This window comes from Geospiza fortis, unplaced genomic scaffold (genome assembly GCF_000277835.1).
Source record: "Geospiza fortis unplaced genomic scaffold, GeoFor_1.0 scaffold130, whole genome shotgun sequence".
Classification (NCBI taxonomy): Eukaryota; Metazoa; Chordata; class Aves; order Passeriformes; family Thraupidae; genus Geospiza; species Geospiza fortis.
The window spans coordinates 5,343,802-5,362,156 of record NW_005054300.1 but is presented as its reverse complement, the minus strand read 5'-3'; the positions used below and the strand labels follow the sequence as shown (position 1 = coordinate 5,362,156).

The following is an 18,355-nucleotide window of genomic DNA, read 5'->3' as shown; positions in this document are numbered from 1 at the left end:
AGGAAATATATAAATAAAATGCTAGAGAGAAACAACTATAAACATAAATAAAATCTGAAAAACAGAATTCGCAAAGTATAAACTTCTTTGGGAATTCTCCTCAAAAAGCAACAAAAACCTGTTTCATCTATTTAACAAAAAACCTGCATTTTATTTCGGGGGGCAGCTGGTTGTTAAATAACTTTAGTAGCAATTTTGCCAATTCTTAGTGGTAATTAAAAGCCCTGTTTAACATCACCAGACACAGGGCAAGTATACAAACATCATAAAAAGGAATCATGCATATCACAAAGTATTGGTTATGTATTTTCACAAGGAGAGTTTCATTTTACTTAGTCTGCAGAGTATTCTAGCAAATTATTTTTATTTCAAATCTAACAAAACATAAGAAACCATTAAAGCAAAACAAATACCATCTTGTCTCTGATATGGTTTATGTTTGTGAGAATGACCTACCAAATACAGATAAAACTGAGTGAAAATAGCTGAGATTTAATGGAAAAGTGAGTCATCTGGTTATCTGTAGAGGAAAGAATACAGGCAAGAGAATATCTGAGTATTTTTACACGCTATGTAAGTAATAGCCAACAGAAAGCAGAGGAAATAAGTTGAAATCTATCCGACACAGTGTAGCAAAGTACTTCTTCAAGCTATGAATTTTAAAATTTAGCAAGTGCATTTCTACTAACAGTGTTTGGGTTGATTCCTTGAAATTTTGCATGTGATCACCTTATTTCAGAGAAGAAATATTTCATTTTCTTCTCCTTATACAGAATTATTCAGAACTGTCTCTGTATATTTCCTAAGAGTGACTGAATTCTAACATTGCTTAAATTTAGATGCAGGTAAGAAAGTATTTAATGACTTCTCCAAATTTGTCATAAAATTCTGTATTCGCATTCTTAAATTCAAATCATTGGTGTTATCTTTTTGCCAGTTGTGCACAAATACGTACAGCTTGATCTTGTGCCATCGGCTCCCTCCAAAGTCCTCCCTGCCCGTGGAGCCACCAAATCCAAAGTGATAATGGGGCGATTTACAGGGACTAGGCTGGTTCTAAACGCACTGGACCACCTATGACTGGTGCGAGGGGCTTGGAGCGGGGTACCCTCACAGCCTCCTTTCTCCACAGAAAGGGACAAAGATGTGGGCTTTGGGGCAGCACGGAAGAGTCGCTGCAATGTTATTTAAGCACCAAAGCCCGGCGAGCCGCGGGGCTGCAGTTCCGGGCGCGGCCGGGGGAGCGCAGCACAGTCCGCGCCATGGCCCGGCCCCCGCCCCGCGCCGCGCCCGCGCCGAGCGCGCACACGCACAGCCGCCTTCTAATTCAATTAGCGCAGCCTGCAACTCCAGAAAAGAGTAATTCAATTAGTGCATTGTGGAGCTCCACAATACCTCCAAGCAGATGTTCGCAATCCTGAGGAACCGGAGCTAGCTTTAAAGATACCTGTATGCCTCCAACGCGGCGCTGCATATGCCGTTTGTCACTACGGCTTTACACACCTTCCTGACTCCTAACGAGGGAGGAAGGAAAACTCGGATGAGTTTTGTTTCATTTTTTAAACCCAAAAGTCAAACTGGTGCTAGTGTGCTAGAAACCTTGCCTTCACCTTAGTGAGAAAAGCACATTAGTAGTAACCGGACCATCACTACGGAGGCTGAAGGAGGGGGAGGCCTTGTAGCTACTATGCAGTTTAAATTAATCATTGTGCTGGAAACACTGAGGTGGTATTTCTCAGTGAGAGATACGGTCACACTTCTTGATACCCAGATTAAAGAGCTAATAAAAGCACATGGAACTTCTGAGGATCAATATGGGTGCAGAACAAATGCCGATTTCTGTTACTAAATGTAATTACTCAATGTAATTAGAAATTAGTGATGTGCTACAAAAAACAACCAAACCCATCCCACTGATCCACAAAGATTTCTTTCTAGTCCCCTTCATTTCTTTGCCACCTGAAAGGAGGAAAATATCTCTTGCTGTTGCTACTACCTGTGAGCTGAGATTTTGCAGCACACCCTGGGCAACTCCCTGAGTTTGGTGGGCTCCCCAGCATCACCCAGTCTCTGCACAGGTGACACCACCAGCCAGACCACGTCATCAGATTTAAAGAGGGATAAATCCTAAATGTGTTTAAGAAAGCTCTTCTGTAGTCACTGGGCACTTTATTTAAAGAAATCTCCAGCTAGGCTAACCATTCTGGTCTTCCTACAGTGAAGCTCCAAAAAGTCTGAGCTACAAATGGGGCTGGAGGCAAACACCAAAATGCGACTTGGCTTCATTTCTGATCCTTCTTTTATCGTCTCATGCCTTTATAATTGCTCCTGCCAGGTGGTAAAATGAGGAAAAACAGAAAAGACTGCTGCTGAACACCTCCAACAAGAAACTTTGCTGAAAAAACCAGGTGTCAGATTGTGGCAGTTCAATATTTCATAGCCAATACAAGGAATGTGCAACAGCACTGCAACTTTAAATCTTTGCCTTCTGTGTCAGTCTATCTCCTCTCATTGTAATGCCAAAGGGAACAGCAATCAGAGTGGAGATGTTCAACGTGATAGAGGTCAGGACACCAGTGGATCAACGTACCAGAAACACGACCTTGTTTATTTTTTTCCCCAGTATTATTGTTTACAGGGTGCTTTGCTCATGTACCTTGTGGTTCTTAGCTAAAAGATGAAATTACAGCCCAGGATGAAGCGCTCAGGCACACATCCAATTTGTGTTTCCATCTCAGAAAACAAAAAGCTTCTGAGGCCCTCGGGCTGCCATTCAAACTTGGAGAGGCTGACATTTTTAACAGCATGAACCAGAGACTGGCAGAGGAATGATCTAATGCATTTCTGACTTGTCAATCAAAGATCTCACCTCTGCTGTCTTGTAAACAGTTGGGGGCCACCTAACTACATTCACAACCAGGGCAGAGCCTGCTGCCAGCCAGGGGGATGCTGGAGCCACATGCTCTGGCTATTAGTCACCAAAATTAGGATTCTGCTTTAGAGGTGCACTGTAAACAGCCCCCGGGCAGGCTTCACACAGCCACCGGCAGAGCAAGAGGGGTGAATACAAAGCAGGCTTAGTGTCTCCATGCTGATGGAGTCTGTGACTGGACACCCCATATCTTTCCCAATTAGAGACAGAACTATGCACACCAGCAAACACTGACTCCAAAGCCAAACAATTTCCTTCAAATGTATTCCTCACAAACACATTTCTGAGCATGCAGTTTGCCCACCCCAAGACTCCAGCTCTAACCTCCTGTATAACCAGAAATGATGTACTACTGCTCATGTTTACACTGTATTTCCAGCAATAGAACGTCAACTTCTAACACAGAAGTGCATGAACAGGCAGACGGAAATTTAGAGACACAACTGTTTCCACCAATACACTGACAATGCTTCTTTAACAAATACTCCACTTTGTAACACAAAAAATATAAACATTAGGAAAAAAAAAGTAAAAGTAATTTGAAGAATAAGTTCATGCCTGTCTCACAGGGACAACAGACTTCTATCACTGCATACCTTTAACATCTTTTTCATGTTCACCTTTCTGCAAAAGTAATCTCAGTCCATAGAGGTCACATCCATACTGCACAGCCTCAAGTGCACTCCAATTTGCCTAGCACAGTACACCCATGCTGTCCTGCCCAGGACAGAGCTCATAGCCCAGACTGAGGAAGTCTCACACACATGCTCACTTCTGCCAAACTGAGCAGAAGCTCATTCCCTTCACCTGACAAACCCTGAGGTGTAGTTCTTTATGGCCAAGATCTTCAAGTAAAACAAAATGCAAATTTCTGACATTCTGTAGAGACACTTCTGTATTCCCCCCTCTTTGATTACTAGAGCCTGTTACAGAAATAAAAGTTTCAGATTTGGCAAAACAAAGCTGACAAGACAACTCTCTTCTTTTCCACCTGTGGCTAGGCTCCAGACAAAGGCAATAAAAACATGACTCTTGTCCCAAGAAGTTTACAATCTAAACAGGAGCTAGTATTTGTGTTGGCTGTGAATTAGGTAAAAAGGAAGTGGTGGACTGCTCTCTGCTATTATGGTGATACATAAAGTCTTTGGCAAGACTTTCAAATTCCTCTTCAAGCCTCTTCATTTATACAACAGCCTACAGAAATTAATTCAAGAAAATACTTCAGTCTTCTGCAAACCTGGAAGGATTAATACAATCATTCCCTTGGCATACTTGATGGGTGTAATTGTAAATTTGAATTTTCAAAGAGCTTCAACTATGAAAAGCAACATACATAGAGCCTTGTGAGCATGCATGGAAAAATATTTTAACAGGTAAAGTAACTATCTTCACATGGAAAATGTCATGAAAACAGACACCTGCTGGCACATCTGTAAATTTCCAAAGCACAAATTTCTAAGAAAAAGGAGCATATTCTGCATAATTTATTTTTTATTATTAGGAGAATCTACACGCAACCTAATTTTCAGTTGCTTTGAAGATTAACAGTACTGTAAAATCTGGCATCCAAGACACTGAAAATAGAATAGCTGGCCTTTTTCTCTTGTTAAAATACCCTCTTTGACTTGACCACTTCCCACAGTGCCTTATAGGAGTTCATGTTCCAATCCGCTGCCATCCTCCACCATGATTGCTATGAAATTCAGCTACACTGTAGATTATCAGCTGCAAAGCCCTTTGAGATAAAAGATGTAAAAAAGAACTGTTTCTAGCTCCTTATTCCCCTATAGATATAGCCTTAAAGCCTTTCCCACTGCAGGATGATTGCCTAAAAAGAGGGCTGAGGAACCAGAAGATCCTATTTTCACCTGTCTCCAATAATAAAAACACAAAGAAGAAAAATGAAGTTACTTGACATATTAACAGAATTATCTCTAAATCAACTACCTGCCAATGCCTCCCATGAGGAGTCAGTAAGACTTTAACTGAGCTATTAAAAAAGAGCATCTTTCCACATTTCTGTCTGAGCATCTGAAGGCAGGCATGTAAATAACTAGACAAATTCAGCAGTGACTAAGTAGCCTTCCAGATGGCATCTTCTCTTTTGCCATAAGCAAAGAACATTGATATGCTTCTCCAGTTACTCCGAGCTTGCTGTGGAATAAACAAAGTAACTTAATATGAGAAAATTCACTGGGCTACAAGGAAGTCTTTAATGCTTTCCTGAAGATTTGATACCAAAAAAAAAAAGCATTAAAGAATGATGAAATACTGCAACATCACTGCTTCCAGCAGGCTCCAAACCACTCCATTTTGCACTGGAAAATGCAGAAGCCATGTCTCAGAGGGGAGTTTTCTTCAAATCATGCAAGCTAATGAGGATCAATCAGAGCCCATTGAAAAAAATGGACTGAAATGTGGATGACTCAGTGCTGCAGAAGCTGTTGTTGGCAATGTGGTTTCTCTCTCAACTGGCAGATGTGCTCCTCAACACAACAGTCAGAGTTCAGTGAAGAGTACCAGTTTACCATTTCAGATGGCAAGTAGGACATACTTCCCCAATTCCCATAGTCACTAAATACACATGGAAATGTCTCTCAAAATCTGCAGAAATTCAAATGTCAGTCCTACCAGTATCCCAGCACAATGAATCACTGTGCAGCTGACTCATTTGACCCCAAATATCAATGCACTGCATTAGCAGAACAGTTATTTTTCATATCTACCATTAGTAAGGACATCTTAAGCTTAAATAAATTATCTTTCATTTGTAATATATGCTATTTTAAGTAATCAAAAATAATTCAAGTAGAAAGAAAGAAGTCTCAATTTGAGTTTATAAATTACTTTCCATATACTGCTAAGCTTAAAGAGATTTGAGATTCCTTCAATAGCCAGAAGCTCAAAAATTAGGCCCATATGATTTAGTCAAATTATGCAAATCAGGATTAGGGGTCTAAACTCTGCCTGTTGTCTCTAGAGGCCTCTTAGACTAATAAAAAGTCGTGTTTCCCCCTCCCCCACAGAAAGCCCCACTAAAAGCTTGGATCAGCAAAGGAGGCCTGGCAGGACACCTTCCAGAGTCCATCAGTGCTACTGCTGTGTCAGCAAAAAGAGTTGCACCAAAATGCTGCAAGACACTTAAGCCTCCTCTGGGACTAAGAGGATTATTTCCACAGCATTATCCTAACTCTGGGAGCAAGAAGTAAAACTTAAAATAATCTTTGCATGCTTTCCTTTAGAGGCGCATAATGAACTTACCTCAAAACAAGTGAAAATTTCAGAAAGATTCTGGCCTTTTCTTTTTATCTGGTTTTGAAAGATGCTGGTAAATAAAACTCTCTGCCACAGGTTAGGCCAGCAGCAGCATAATCTAGCAGCATAAACCTCAAAGTAAATGTTCATGCTACAATAAGCTCAAATAAACATGCTCTTTGCAGAGATACTCCTGAAGTCCTCAGTCACTGCAGTTTATAAAACACCTCAGAGTTTCCAATGTGAATATAACATCTCCAGAGCCCAGTCTCTGCTGGTATGTCCACATGCCATCAAAAATGCTTGCAATGATCAGGAGAGTCTTGTCTAGGTTTCTTGATGTTCACCCAGCACCTGTCTTACTCTCTACCCATGGGAGAATGTCTGCATTTTTTAAGATTCACTGGTCACCCTAAGGGTCTGAACAAACTGGTTTGGCAGAAAACTGACTCGTGACAGAGAAAAGCCTGAATCTAACAAACTCAGAGATCAAAGGGAAAAAAAGTTTTCCTTTATTTGCCTTTTGACTGACAGCTTACTGGGATAATAATTTTCTGTAGTCAAAATGTCCAGACTCCTGCTAACAAAGCTGAAGTAAAGAATTTCTGGCATCAATTATCATCATGGCAATGAACTCACCCTCTCAGTCCTTTAAGTGGCACACAGAAAATTTAGATAGGAGGGGAATCACAAATAGCCAGAACAGCCAGATTGGAGACGGTGTGATGGATGCTGTTTGCCAGATATAATTAAGTGGTATCTTTTTGACACAATTTAAAACCAATGAAAAAGATGATAGTATCAAGCCAACTTAGATAAAATAATTATATCAAGGTAAATGGAAATGCCCCAGCTGCCCTGAATCTACACAAGATGGGTTAAAATACCAGAGATCAGAATGACAGAGGAGAGGCAGAGTATGAACCAGAATAAACAGAGGTCAAGCAGGCAAGTAAAGAAGATGCACACGCACACAGATGGAGAGAAAAGGAGTGGGGAGAGACAGAAAGTACCTGGAAAGCTGGGAGTGCGCCAGTCCCTGGGTTATACAGGCATCGCAGCGAGGGCATGCTGTCCGCCAGGCTGGAGCAGCCCAGCCACAGAGATCTGGGCATAGAGCACTGCAGAGAAAGGACAACTATGAGATGGGACTGTATGAGACAGGATGGCACAGATTACAGGAACTTTTAAGGCTTAGCCAAATGGCATCAATGCAACTGCCCTTTAAGAGAGCACTAACTGCTGAAGCATCTTTTCCTTGAGAGAAGCTTTACAGATGGCATAGTAGCAAAAAAAAAAGGCACTATGGATCAAGAAAGTAAATTTTGATTAATATTCCACAACAATGTGTTGAATTTTCCCAGTAATAGAAAGTTTCTTTCCAATTAATCAGACCTCTTCTCTATCCACAGCAATGCTCCAGGCAGAACACAAGGCAAGCAATTTTGCAAGGAAAGCAGAAAAGTAAATGACAACTTTAAGTGTAATACTTGCAGGGAAAGAAAAGGTTTGTGTTTTGTCTGTAAATGGGATAAAAGGAAAAACCTATGATCCCAGGTGAATAGGAAGTTTGTGACACTTTATAAGAGTTTCGTGTTTCTGCTTGCCTTGTTGTTTGTTAAATAAAATATAATTTTTATAATAAATTGATTCAGTTCCTAAAAACAGAAATTCAAAAAAGGAGACAAAGCAGCCAATCAAGGAAAATACTAGCCATTTTGATAGTTAAAGCCATTACCCCTTGAAATAGAGAGCTGCTTATTCATTTTACACCACTACTATTAAATTTAGGGATGCATTATGATAGCAATTGCTTTTACCAGACACACAGTTTTTGATGCCATAAGCAGTATTGCATTTGTCTAATTACTGGCAAGGCAGAAAAAACAAGTGTATTTTAAATTGGCAGATAGCCATGAAAACTGAAGGATGTGATAGATTAGCTGCTGGAGATTTTAAACCCTCATACTCTTCTTTTTTTGCAATCCTGCCCCCACTTTTTTTTTTTTTTTTTTTTAATAGAGGGGGAGGGGATGGGAGGAAATTTGAGTGGAAAGGGCAGCTGGAATGGGTATGAAATGACAGCTGCCTTCTGAGCCTCCGTTTCTTCCTGCTCTTGAGAGGGCTAGAAAACCTTGCACAATCTTGCACTAAATGAGTATGTAAAAGCAACATAACCCATCTCTGAATGAGCAGAAAGGTGATCACCAACATCCATAATCTGGCCCTGTGCAGACAGACACAGAGATTAACCTTGTCTGTCACCAGATTCCTTGCTGTACTTTGTTGCAATTTACACTGCTGTTCCAGAAATAGTATTTAAAGACTGCTGGGGAATATATCCTATAGAAACATTCTCAATAGAAGTTTATGATACCTTAAAATACATTCCTCGCTGCATTTTCATTTTAAAAAAACCATCCCTTTACAAAGATACTGAAACTCAAGAATTTGAGTACATCATAGTACTACATATCACATGAACTTGCTACTTGTATGTAATGCCCCTCCTGAAGCAAAAAAAAATTACAGCCATAGTATTGTAACAAGCTACAAAAGTGAGCCATACTTCCTTGTCCACCATTCTAACCTCCCAAACACTCCCACACATAAAAACCTTCCAAATGCCAGCAATGTCTTCTTTGCAATGTAATATGTATCACTACAGCTACTGAAAGCTGTTGTGACAAAAACTTTTTAAAAAAAAAATTAATACATGAAATGGACATCCATGATTAAGCATTTCACCAATTTTATTTATTTAAATCAAAGTTGCTTATTAGTCTCCAAGAACATCACAGTAACAGGAGATTCACTACATGGCTTCTCTGATGATGCAGAGCAAATTCACTAGGTGAGGATCAGCTGCTTACCATTATCCATCCCAGGATTCATAACATAATACAAAATAAATATGGGATGATTTTTTTCATACAGAGTTATCCAGGACTTGCAGTTATCATTTATTCCATATTCTCAAGCTTTCCCATCCTTGAGGCTGCCTCAAGTTTTTGTACTGTGATAATGAACTCAAAGAACTGATTGCCATTAAAACTGACTGATAATATAAAAAAGAGGTTACTTTAAATATTTGTACTGACTCAAGCATGGAAAGGTACAGAGGCAGGAAAAATGAGGAGCATTCAGTGGAAAGGCAAGCTTAAGTTGACTCAAGGTTTATGTGAGATTACAGCTCAAGTCAGAGTCATTACTATCTGCAGGTAGGGCACTCTATTGTGCCAGGGAACTTACAGGGCAATGAAATGTCTTCCTCTAAAATTGCCACAATAACAAAGGCAAACATTGAAGGGCTGTTCTGCAGAGCTCTCTGTCCAACAGAGGATATCATTCCTCACCCATGCACTCCTGCCATTTAGTATTGTTCCAGAGTTAGGAAGTACAAAGTAAAAAACTACCAATACCTTAGATGATTTCTGAATCTGTTCCAGTATTTAACAAAATCTACATTAGTGGCACAGTTCTGTTACCTATCTCAAAAACATAAGCGTGAAGTTGCACAGTGTGGAAGGAAATGTCACTCCTGTACTTGCCTTTTACCTACTGAAGTAAGCAGAGACACTAAATTACTTTTGGTGACTGAAAGAGGCTTACTCACAAGCCTGAACAAAAGGCCCCAGGTGCTTCAATAGAAACAGCTTGTGTGTAAATCAGATGAGTGACCCACCAGAACAACTTCATTTAGAGCCTGATCTCTGAAAAATCTCAACAGCCTCTATCCCCATGCACTGAGCAAGCCACGTGTCAAACATTCACTTTTGTACTGTCAGCTCCACAAACAAGGGACTGGCCTCAATGTTCATGACTTGAAAGCTGACTGAAAAAATCCTCTCCTGAACGCCAGTCAATCTACATCGATTCATCAAAACAAAGGTACAGAGGCACAGTGCTTGGACTAGAGCCAAATGGGAATGCTGGTATTGCTTCCTAAGTACTGGGCCAGAATGCAGCAATCTCTTTACTTTCCTAACTCCCAACTGCATTAATACTTCGGATGTCTGAACAACTTTCAGACCCAGAGACACAAAGCTTTTTATTTAGAAAAGCTAAGCATCTTTAATACACATTGAGTGGCATAAAATAGGGAATTATTTGATGAAAAATCCATTTTCTTTTTCCAATTGATTTTAAAATCCCACTCCCTGAACTCTGAAATGTATTTTCCCACTAAATAAACACAGGGAGTACAGTTTCAAACAAGACCAGAATCCTCCTTGTGACAGAGGCTGGTTCCAGCTGCTCCACTGGTGATTAAAATGGGTTTGCCTTACTTTGAATTAAAATAGGCTAGAAGCATTGACAGCCTCTGCCTGAGCTGAGTGGACAGTAACCATTAGCTGAAGGGAAGATGTATTTTAACCTATTCAATTATTCTTGTAATTATATTGCAAGAACATTTTTTGACTACATCAGATGTTCTGCCTCTAATAGTCTACCCTCTCTTCCAATTATCTGATGTCCTAAAGACAAATTTCAATACACACTCAATGGCTAAATTTTTGCCAGTGCTAAAAATTGGTTATTTACTTTATTTGCTACTGCATTACAAGATTATACATTACCATTTCAGACTGGGTTTTTCTTATCAAATTTGTTCTCTTCTAGTCCTTCAGCAAATACAATATACTAGGGGTAACTAACACAGTTTTAGTAAATTGTGTTACAGGTCAGAAATATATCACCTTGTCCTGTAAAACTAAGTGGCTCTACACAGGGAAAAATAAAGTTCTTGAACTACTACAGTTCACAACTACAGTGCACAGGTATGAAAGCATAAACTGACTATACTGAGCTCACTGTAAAACAAAAATGACCAAAAGAAAATCAAACAACAGTTGAAGGATATTTTTTTCATAGTCACTTCAGAGAAATTAATTAGACAGCAGTACAGAATTACTGTCTCTAATTGTGGCACATTTTAAAATAGTGAGGTATTACCTACTACCCCTGTAAGAACCCTGTACTGAACTTTATGATAACCTGTGCACTTAAAACACCTTTGATTTACAGGCAGCCTAGTAACTTTTTGTTCATCTTCACAAGTTAGTGACAAACCCAAAGAGGAAAGCAAACTTTCTCCCCAAGGGCTGGTGTTTGGTGTACTGTATATAAAATTATTTTCAGATGCTAACCACATCTATTGCAGTCCTTCCCTAGTTCAGAATTGCTTCCCTTCTAGTACAGAATTCAGCACCTTACGCAAGTGAACTCTAAAGATAAAACAATCACAATTTCTAACTCTTACAAAAACCAAGACATGAGGGGAAAAGAGACCCTAGAAATCCCACCAGCCAAACTGGAGCAGATAAAACATATGGGATGCTCTGAAGGGTATTAGAAATATATAAACCATATGCAAGCTTGATATGAGGAGACAGATCACCACTCAAGAAAGCAAATATGGGATGGCTGGTAAGAACAATTCTCCCTTAAAGTCTCTTTCACACTGCTGTTTCCTGCATGCTCTATAAAACCTAATTCTCAGGAAATGTGCCTAAGGAATTTTAATCCTTTATCAAACACATGCTCAGATCTTACTGGGATTCCTAATATTCCGAATTATTTTTATCATATACCACAAAAAATGGGAGAACAAACTTTAATACCTTTCAATCTCACTCAGTTCCTCTTATACTTTTTTTGGCCACATACTTAACTAAGCCAATGCCAAAAATATAACATACATCACTTTCATATTGTGTTCAGTCTGCACTATTCCTGTCACCACAGAATGCAACACATTGCATGAAACATATCAGATAAGGCAGCTGCTATTTACATTGCAAATGCTGGTCTCATGAAACTTAATAACAATTCCAGAAATTTACTTCTGGATAAAAAATTATTTTGGATCCTTTCCCTGATCCACTTTTCATTCTTTTAACCTCTCACATACGCATAAAAATGAAAAGGTATCTCTTATTTTCCCCTCTACTGTTCTGAGAGGTGTTTTCTGATTAAATATATATAAGTATTAAAAAAAAAATACTCCCAGTGCATCTTGTATACTTTCACAATTAAAAAACCTGCCATACATATTTCATTTTTTAGCTTTGGTAGCTCTTCTTATCTGAAAAAAAAGTATATAATACAACTTCTAAAAAAGCTGCCAAAACAGAATGAGAATATTCTTTTATTATTTATTTTAGTAGATTTTGTGGGGTTTAGGTTTTTTTCTTTTCCCCTATCCCAACAATGGATGCAAGGCATACTAAATACATAATTACATGAGAGAGCCACACAGCTTTCAGAGGAGCCATTCAAGTGAATTGTGTAAATAATATGCCTTTAAAAACCCTAACATATGAATACAGATTTACCAGTTATGAAGTAGTTATATACCTGAGAGACAAGAATATGCATTTAAAAAAAATTCTGCCCAATTATGAACTTACCAAAGAGACTATCATGTCTCAGAGCAAATTAATACTTTCATAACTTTTGGAGAAAGTTTTCTGCCTGTTTTCACTTGAAAATAAGAAAAACATTAAAAGCTGTAAGTCTTAATTAAGACAAGAAAACAACAGTCGAAAGCCATACAGTTAAAATGTGCACTTCCTTGCATCCCAGACCAGTTTGCCACACTTATAACTAGGTAATTCTGACTTGTCACTGGCAGTTTTTCTTGAAAGTCTTTCCACAATAAGAAAATAAATTTATAAAAATAAAGAGGCAACTGTAGTAATCCTTGGAGCGTGACCATGAGAAGGATCTCACAGGGCTCAGCCAGCCCACGAACAGCTCTAGCTGCACATATTGCACCCAAATGGTGAAGGGCCAGATGAGGTTGCTGTCACAATCAGTGCTTTGCACAATTCCTCACCTTCTACTGTGTTCAGACACTTTGGTCACATTTCCACAAGCATGTATGGGTATGATTCAAAGTGGCTTGTGCTCCTGCTCTGCCATAACAAAGCTCAGTTATATCATTAAAGACCCTTGGACCATTTTTCACGAACTGCAAACCAAGAAAACCAACATTTCACTTTGGGAAAGCTGAGTGTATTTTTCTGGCACAACCAGGGTCTGACTTCCCAACAATTAGGTCTCTCAAATCAGAGGCTGAAACATGCTACCAGATTCAATTATAACACTCTTCCTAGACTCCAAATGTAGGTGATACTGGACTTCTTACCCTGGTACAGATCACTGACTTCAGTGCAGCAGTTTTCCCCTTCACCCTCAGGGTGTTACCACATTCTGCCAGCTTTGCTGTGCACACAGAACTCCAACTGCTGTAAAGGGTTCTTTCTCCTTCAGCCACCCACTTTGTGTGTAATTGCTCAGTAAATTTTCCTTAACGTACGTATTATGCAAACTCTTCTCTAACCTTCTGGTAACTCCCTAGCTAACAGTAACTTTTTACAAGATATTCCAGTTCACTAACTACTTTTAAATACCAATGGTAAGACACATGGAAAAGGATTTACTTATTCAGATTATCCAAATAATAACTTACCTGAGTGGGATCTGGGAGGATCAAATCACAGCTTTTAGGTCAATGTTTGTGAAGAAGTGTTTTCCCCAAGAGTGGTTACTGGAGTTCAACCTCTGTGATTTCAAGTCAACAGAAATGACATGCCCCAGAAAGGAGCCAACTTCCATCTATAAAGTGTACAAGATCCTCATTTGCCAAGTGCTTGAGGAGACTTACATGGATCACATCTGAACTCGACAATACTAACGTTTTCATAATTATAGCTCTTCAATGCATGAAGTTGATAAATCTAAACCAGTGCAGCTGCAGAGCTTTAAGATTTAGGTGCCATACCCTTCTTTAAGGAGTAAAATTTGCACACACACTTGTGTGTGCTTCTTTAAACAACACCAAACTTAGTAAGAGCAATCTCACCAAGGTCTAAAAGATGAAACTATGTGAAGGCTTAAAATGGAGATTTTACAAGACCAAGTGCACTTGGCTCTTTGGTAAGCAAGAAAACACAGTTGCTACTAAGCTCCATTATATCTGATGATCTTAGAAATATCTTCCAAACTTAATGATTCTATAATTCTGCATCTAAAGCCTGATCAGTTACAAACAATTCCTCATGAATTTGGGCAGAGTAGCACAACATACTAAGTATTGTGTTGAAACCTCTTCATCTTGGAATATTTCTAGAACTCCTCTCTATTTTCATGACACAAACTGCAGAGAAAAAACCTACATTGGTGGAGATATGAAATGGAAGTTTCATTAGATTTTTCCCTCATCTCTACTTTATTTAATTCCATAAAATCTCTCAGAGTTATTGTTATGCACCTACCACACAAAAGTGTTTCAAGGATAAGTGATATGCCTGCATAGTGCTTTGAGGACATTATGTACTATAGGAGTGCCAAGTATTAATAAATGAACTGCAGAAAGAAATCTTATTTCAACTTTCCACCCAAGGAGTTAGTATCTGAATTTTAAAAAGCATATGGATCCACTGAAAGTAGATGTTTTAGAAGTTAAGGAAAGGATGCTAAATGACAAAATTACAAAACCAAAATACATCCAGAATAATTTCATTTTTCTCTCAGCAAAGTGCAATTCTAGTAGAAGAATCTTGGTTTCACCACAGTCCTGGTTTTTACACTCTCTTTTCCAGCTGACTTGACTGAAGTGCAGACCATTAATATCTGAAGTGCCTTGTTTTGATTATACTGGCCTTTGCTGGTACCAATCTAGTTAAGGTATCACCAAGAATTTCCAGCATAAAACACATTTACAGGTTTATAACTTGGCTTTAAAAATTCTACTACAAAAAGACAGTGGGAGGCAGAAAGGCTCAGATGAGTGCATTACATTACATATCCTACGTGATGCATACTTGCTCACAATGCTATGAAAAAGGGAGGCATTAGCTTTAACTCCAAATAACCATGTTTCAGAAGCCACCTAAAAATGATACTTTTACTTCCCCGTTTATGTAATCAAAATAAGCTTTTGTAAGTGTTTTACCTAATTAGCTTAACTTGCCCAGTTTCACAGTTTGGCTTATAGAAAGTGCCCATATAATATAGGAATTAAAATGTCACGTCTATTGACTGTATTTATACACAAACATTCCCTCCCTGTCTCCCTTCAGAAGTCAATTGTGGCTTGTCTCCAAAGGGACAGCATCTAGGTGATAGGATGTTACAGACTGCTAGCAAGTCAAAAGCTTAAACAGAGATCAAGGCTGAATGAAACAACTGCATTTTCTACAAAAAGACAAACACCTAAACAGGAAAGAGCTAGAGTAAAGAGAACAATGCAGGTTACTTAAAATGCCAGTCTAAAAGCAACATGCATTTCTGGCCATTGGTATTGTATTTCCTCCAGCCCACATAAAAACACAATACAACTCTCCATTACAGCACAGCAACATTAAATATAAAACCTGCCATTAAAGAGCAGAGGGTAATGACATCAGTGTGGGCAACCCATGCTCAGGTAGTGTTCAACTATTATCTGCAGTTTAAGAAGGCTGAAAATATGCAAATGCCGCCAGCACTGGTTTTAGATAAAATTGTCAGTTTTATGGATATTTATAGTATGTGTCCAGTCTTGCAGAACTTCATCTTCCTCCACCTCATCTGTAATATAAACTGCTTTTAGTCCACGCTAATACAATATGTTACTGGGATACTTCTCACATCCTGTGTAAGTCAGGCACCAGATCAATACTCAGCCATGCTGAGGAAAAAAAAAATCATTAAGTTAGGATCCAGTTAAAAATACAGACAACAGGAGAATAAACCTGATGCACAACCCCCATTCCATGTGGATGCAAATGAAGATTATGCTTTTACATACATCAAAAGTGGCTTTCTTTTCAATACATGGTTCTTACAGGTAGTACCTTTGATAGATATCCTATACCAAACCCAACTCACCTCAAAAAAATTTAACCTCTCTGCTTCTCATGAAAGCTCTTCCCAGCCTTTGTATCAACTGCCTTACCCTTATACTTCCTGTGGTGAAATCACAGCACGAAATTGGAATAGCAAAGCTATTTCCACGACAGAATCTGCTGATGACAAGCACAGGTTTATAACTTTTCCTTGGGTCAAGGAGTAAGAAGATTGAGACAGACTTTAAAACTAATACCAATAAATTAAAAATCAAAGGGAAAGCATGCTTGCAAAAAATATCTTTTTCAAAAAGTGCAAATTCTTCTATTATTTGAGGTTGCCTAGTGTAAAGCCTCCTTGGAATTTTACTGTGCATTTTAGGTTTTTTACCCCCTTGGTATTTTTCAGAGTCCAAAAAGCATATATCCCACCTGCATCACAGCACTGGTAATATAAGGCTGCTCTGTTGGCCTCAGAAGTAAAAGGAAAACAGAACAGCCACACAATCCTCTTCCTATTGTTCTCCCAACCCACATAAGAAAGAGAAACTGATGCCATGCCCCATAGGTCAACAAACTTGAGCTCTGTGAGACAATAATTGCAGAGTTGAGATTCCTCTGAGACACCTTGCCTCAGGCTCAGCAAAGTTTAAATCAAGAAAACAGAAGCTTCAGTGTCCCAGCTGACCTTCACTGGAGTGGACTTGAGGAGAGAGAGAGAAACGGTCTCTCGGAGAGAAGCTCCAAAGCACACTTCACCCTTGCAGCACATCACTCATTCAAAGAAATGGCTTGCAAATATAAGATTTGGTGCCCATCTTCTAATAGGTGTTCAAGCTCTATCAGTAAGTTGACAGCAGTAAGCAGCTTGCACAAGCACATTACTACCTACTGCTTCTAAGATACTGACACAAGACTGGACACTATCAAAACCATCCTGTTAGCACCTTCAATGAAACTCATATTTTAAGGGGATTTGCTGGTGCAGCTTTTCATTCTCACACTCTGCTCAAGTGACTTGGCTCTTTGTTTATGTTGGGCTCACGGTACCACCTTGAAGATCCCTTCACCACCACGTTTTGTCATTTCACAACTGCAGTTGCCATGACAACAGGATGCAGCTTATCTGTGCTGTTTTCATATTTCAGTTTTTGTTGCCATAACAACACATTCTGGCTTTCTACAGAAACAGCAACTTTAAACCATGTATTCTCAAGGACACAGGATTCATCATATATGTTCATCAGAGAACAGATCTGTACAGGCCATTTGTAAATTAAGCTATTTTTTCTGAAGGGGGATTTTTCACTCACAAAAGTGAAAAGCTGACAGCAATTGCTAGAGGCAGACTGCTGAGACTTCTAAAGCCTGGCCTTTAATAATAGCCAGAGTAATATAGCACTAGGCCACTTCCGAGTGGGGACTCCCCACAGTGTCAGACTGTGTCAAACTGCACAATTGTTATGTGATGTGAGTAAGTGTCCATACTTGATTCACCCAGGCAGATCTGAATTAGATGCTAGATGCAATTCTCTTGAGTTTTAACCCAGTGGCCTCCCCATTATTACCAGCACCACCACCATGCAGCTTTGTGTTTGAAGGCCCATTTTAATTCTGTAATTCAAGCTGTTGTTGTAGATCTGTTTTCAGACTCTGACCCTCTTCGCTTCCAGGTGACTGCATTTTGAACTTTTATTTACAGGAAGTGCACATTCATCAGACTGGTGAGAAAATGTTATACAAACACAGCATGCATAAACACAAAACAGTGATGGCTATGAGGGGTATCAGCTAACATGGCACTGTAACTTCATTACACCCTCATTTATGTACTTCACTAATGAGACAAGCACAGGTGTCTAACACGGTCCCTCACATGAGATGAATAACAATAATACAGTCCAACCTGCTTTAGCCATGCTTGGTATCCAGAAGATATAAGTTGAAATCCATCTTTTGGCATGTGTATTCGGGGCTAGGAGAGAATAGACATAAAGAGAGACCTCCTTTTACACTGGGACCTAGCTAACCTAAGTCTAAATTCTGGAGCACTTTAAACAATGCAGATTTTTTTAAGCATGATATGAAGGTTTAGTCCCCAGATTAGTTCTTGTTTACTGCTCTGATATCAGCTGCCTCACGAACACTTTTTTAATAAAGCCACCATTTTTATGTTTTCCACCATTTCACATTTCAGTACAGTATATATAGGTTTGGGGTTTTTTTTTAATTTCTACAAAAATGCACTTGGATAAGTACAGCCTCTGTGGTGGTGAAACAGCAAAGATTAATGGTCATTAATGCTTTTGACACTATATAAAAAGCAAATGGT

General features: G+C 39.1%; 1 protein-coding gene across 2 annotated transcripts in view; it reads right to left on the bottom strand.

The window, feature by feature from the left end:
• Positions 1–17,993, bottom strand: part of BTRC (beta-transducin repeat containing E3 ubiquitin protein ligase) — a 97,418-nt gene extending 79,425 nt beyond the window's left edge. Inside the window, exons 1-2 of one of the 2 annotated variants that reach the window (XM_014309880.2) lie at positions 17,930–17,992; positions 7,201–7,308 (exon numbers count right to left, since the gene is read on the bottom strand). In XM_014309880.2, the coding sequence (XP_014165355.1) occupies positions 7,201–7,308; positions 17,930–17,986 (165 nt within the window). In that variant the 5' untranslated portion in view covers positions 17,987–17,992. Of the gene's footprint in view, positions 1–7,200; positions 7,309–17,929 lie in introns of both variants that reach the window. The other variant, XM_031062420.1, reaches the window with a different exon arrangement.
• Between the last annotated feature and the right edge of the window lie 362 nt (positions 17,994–18,355).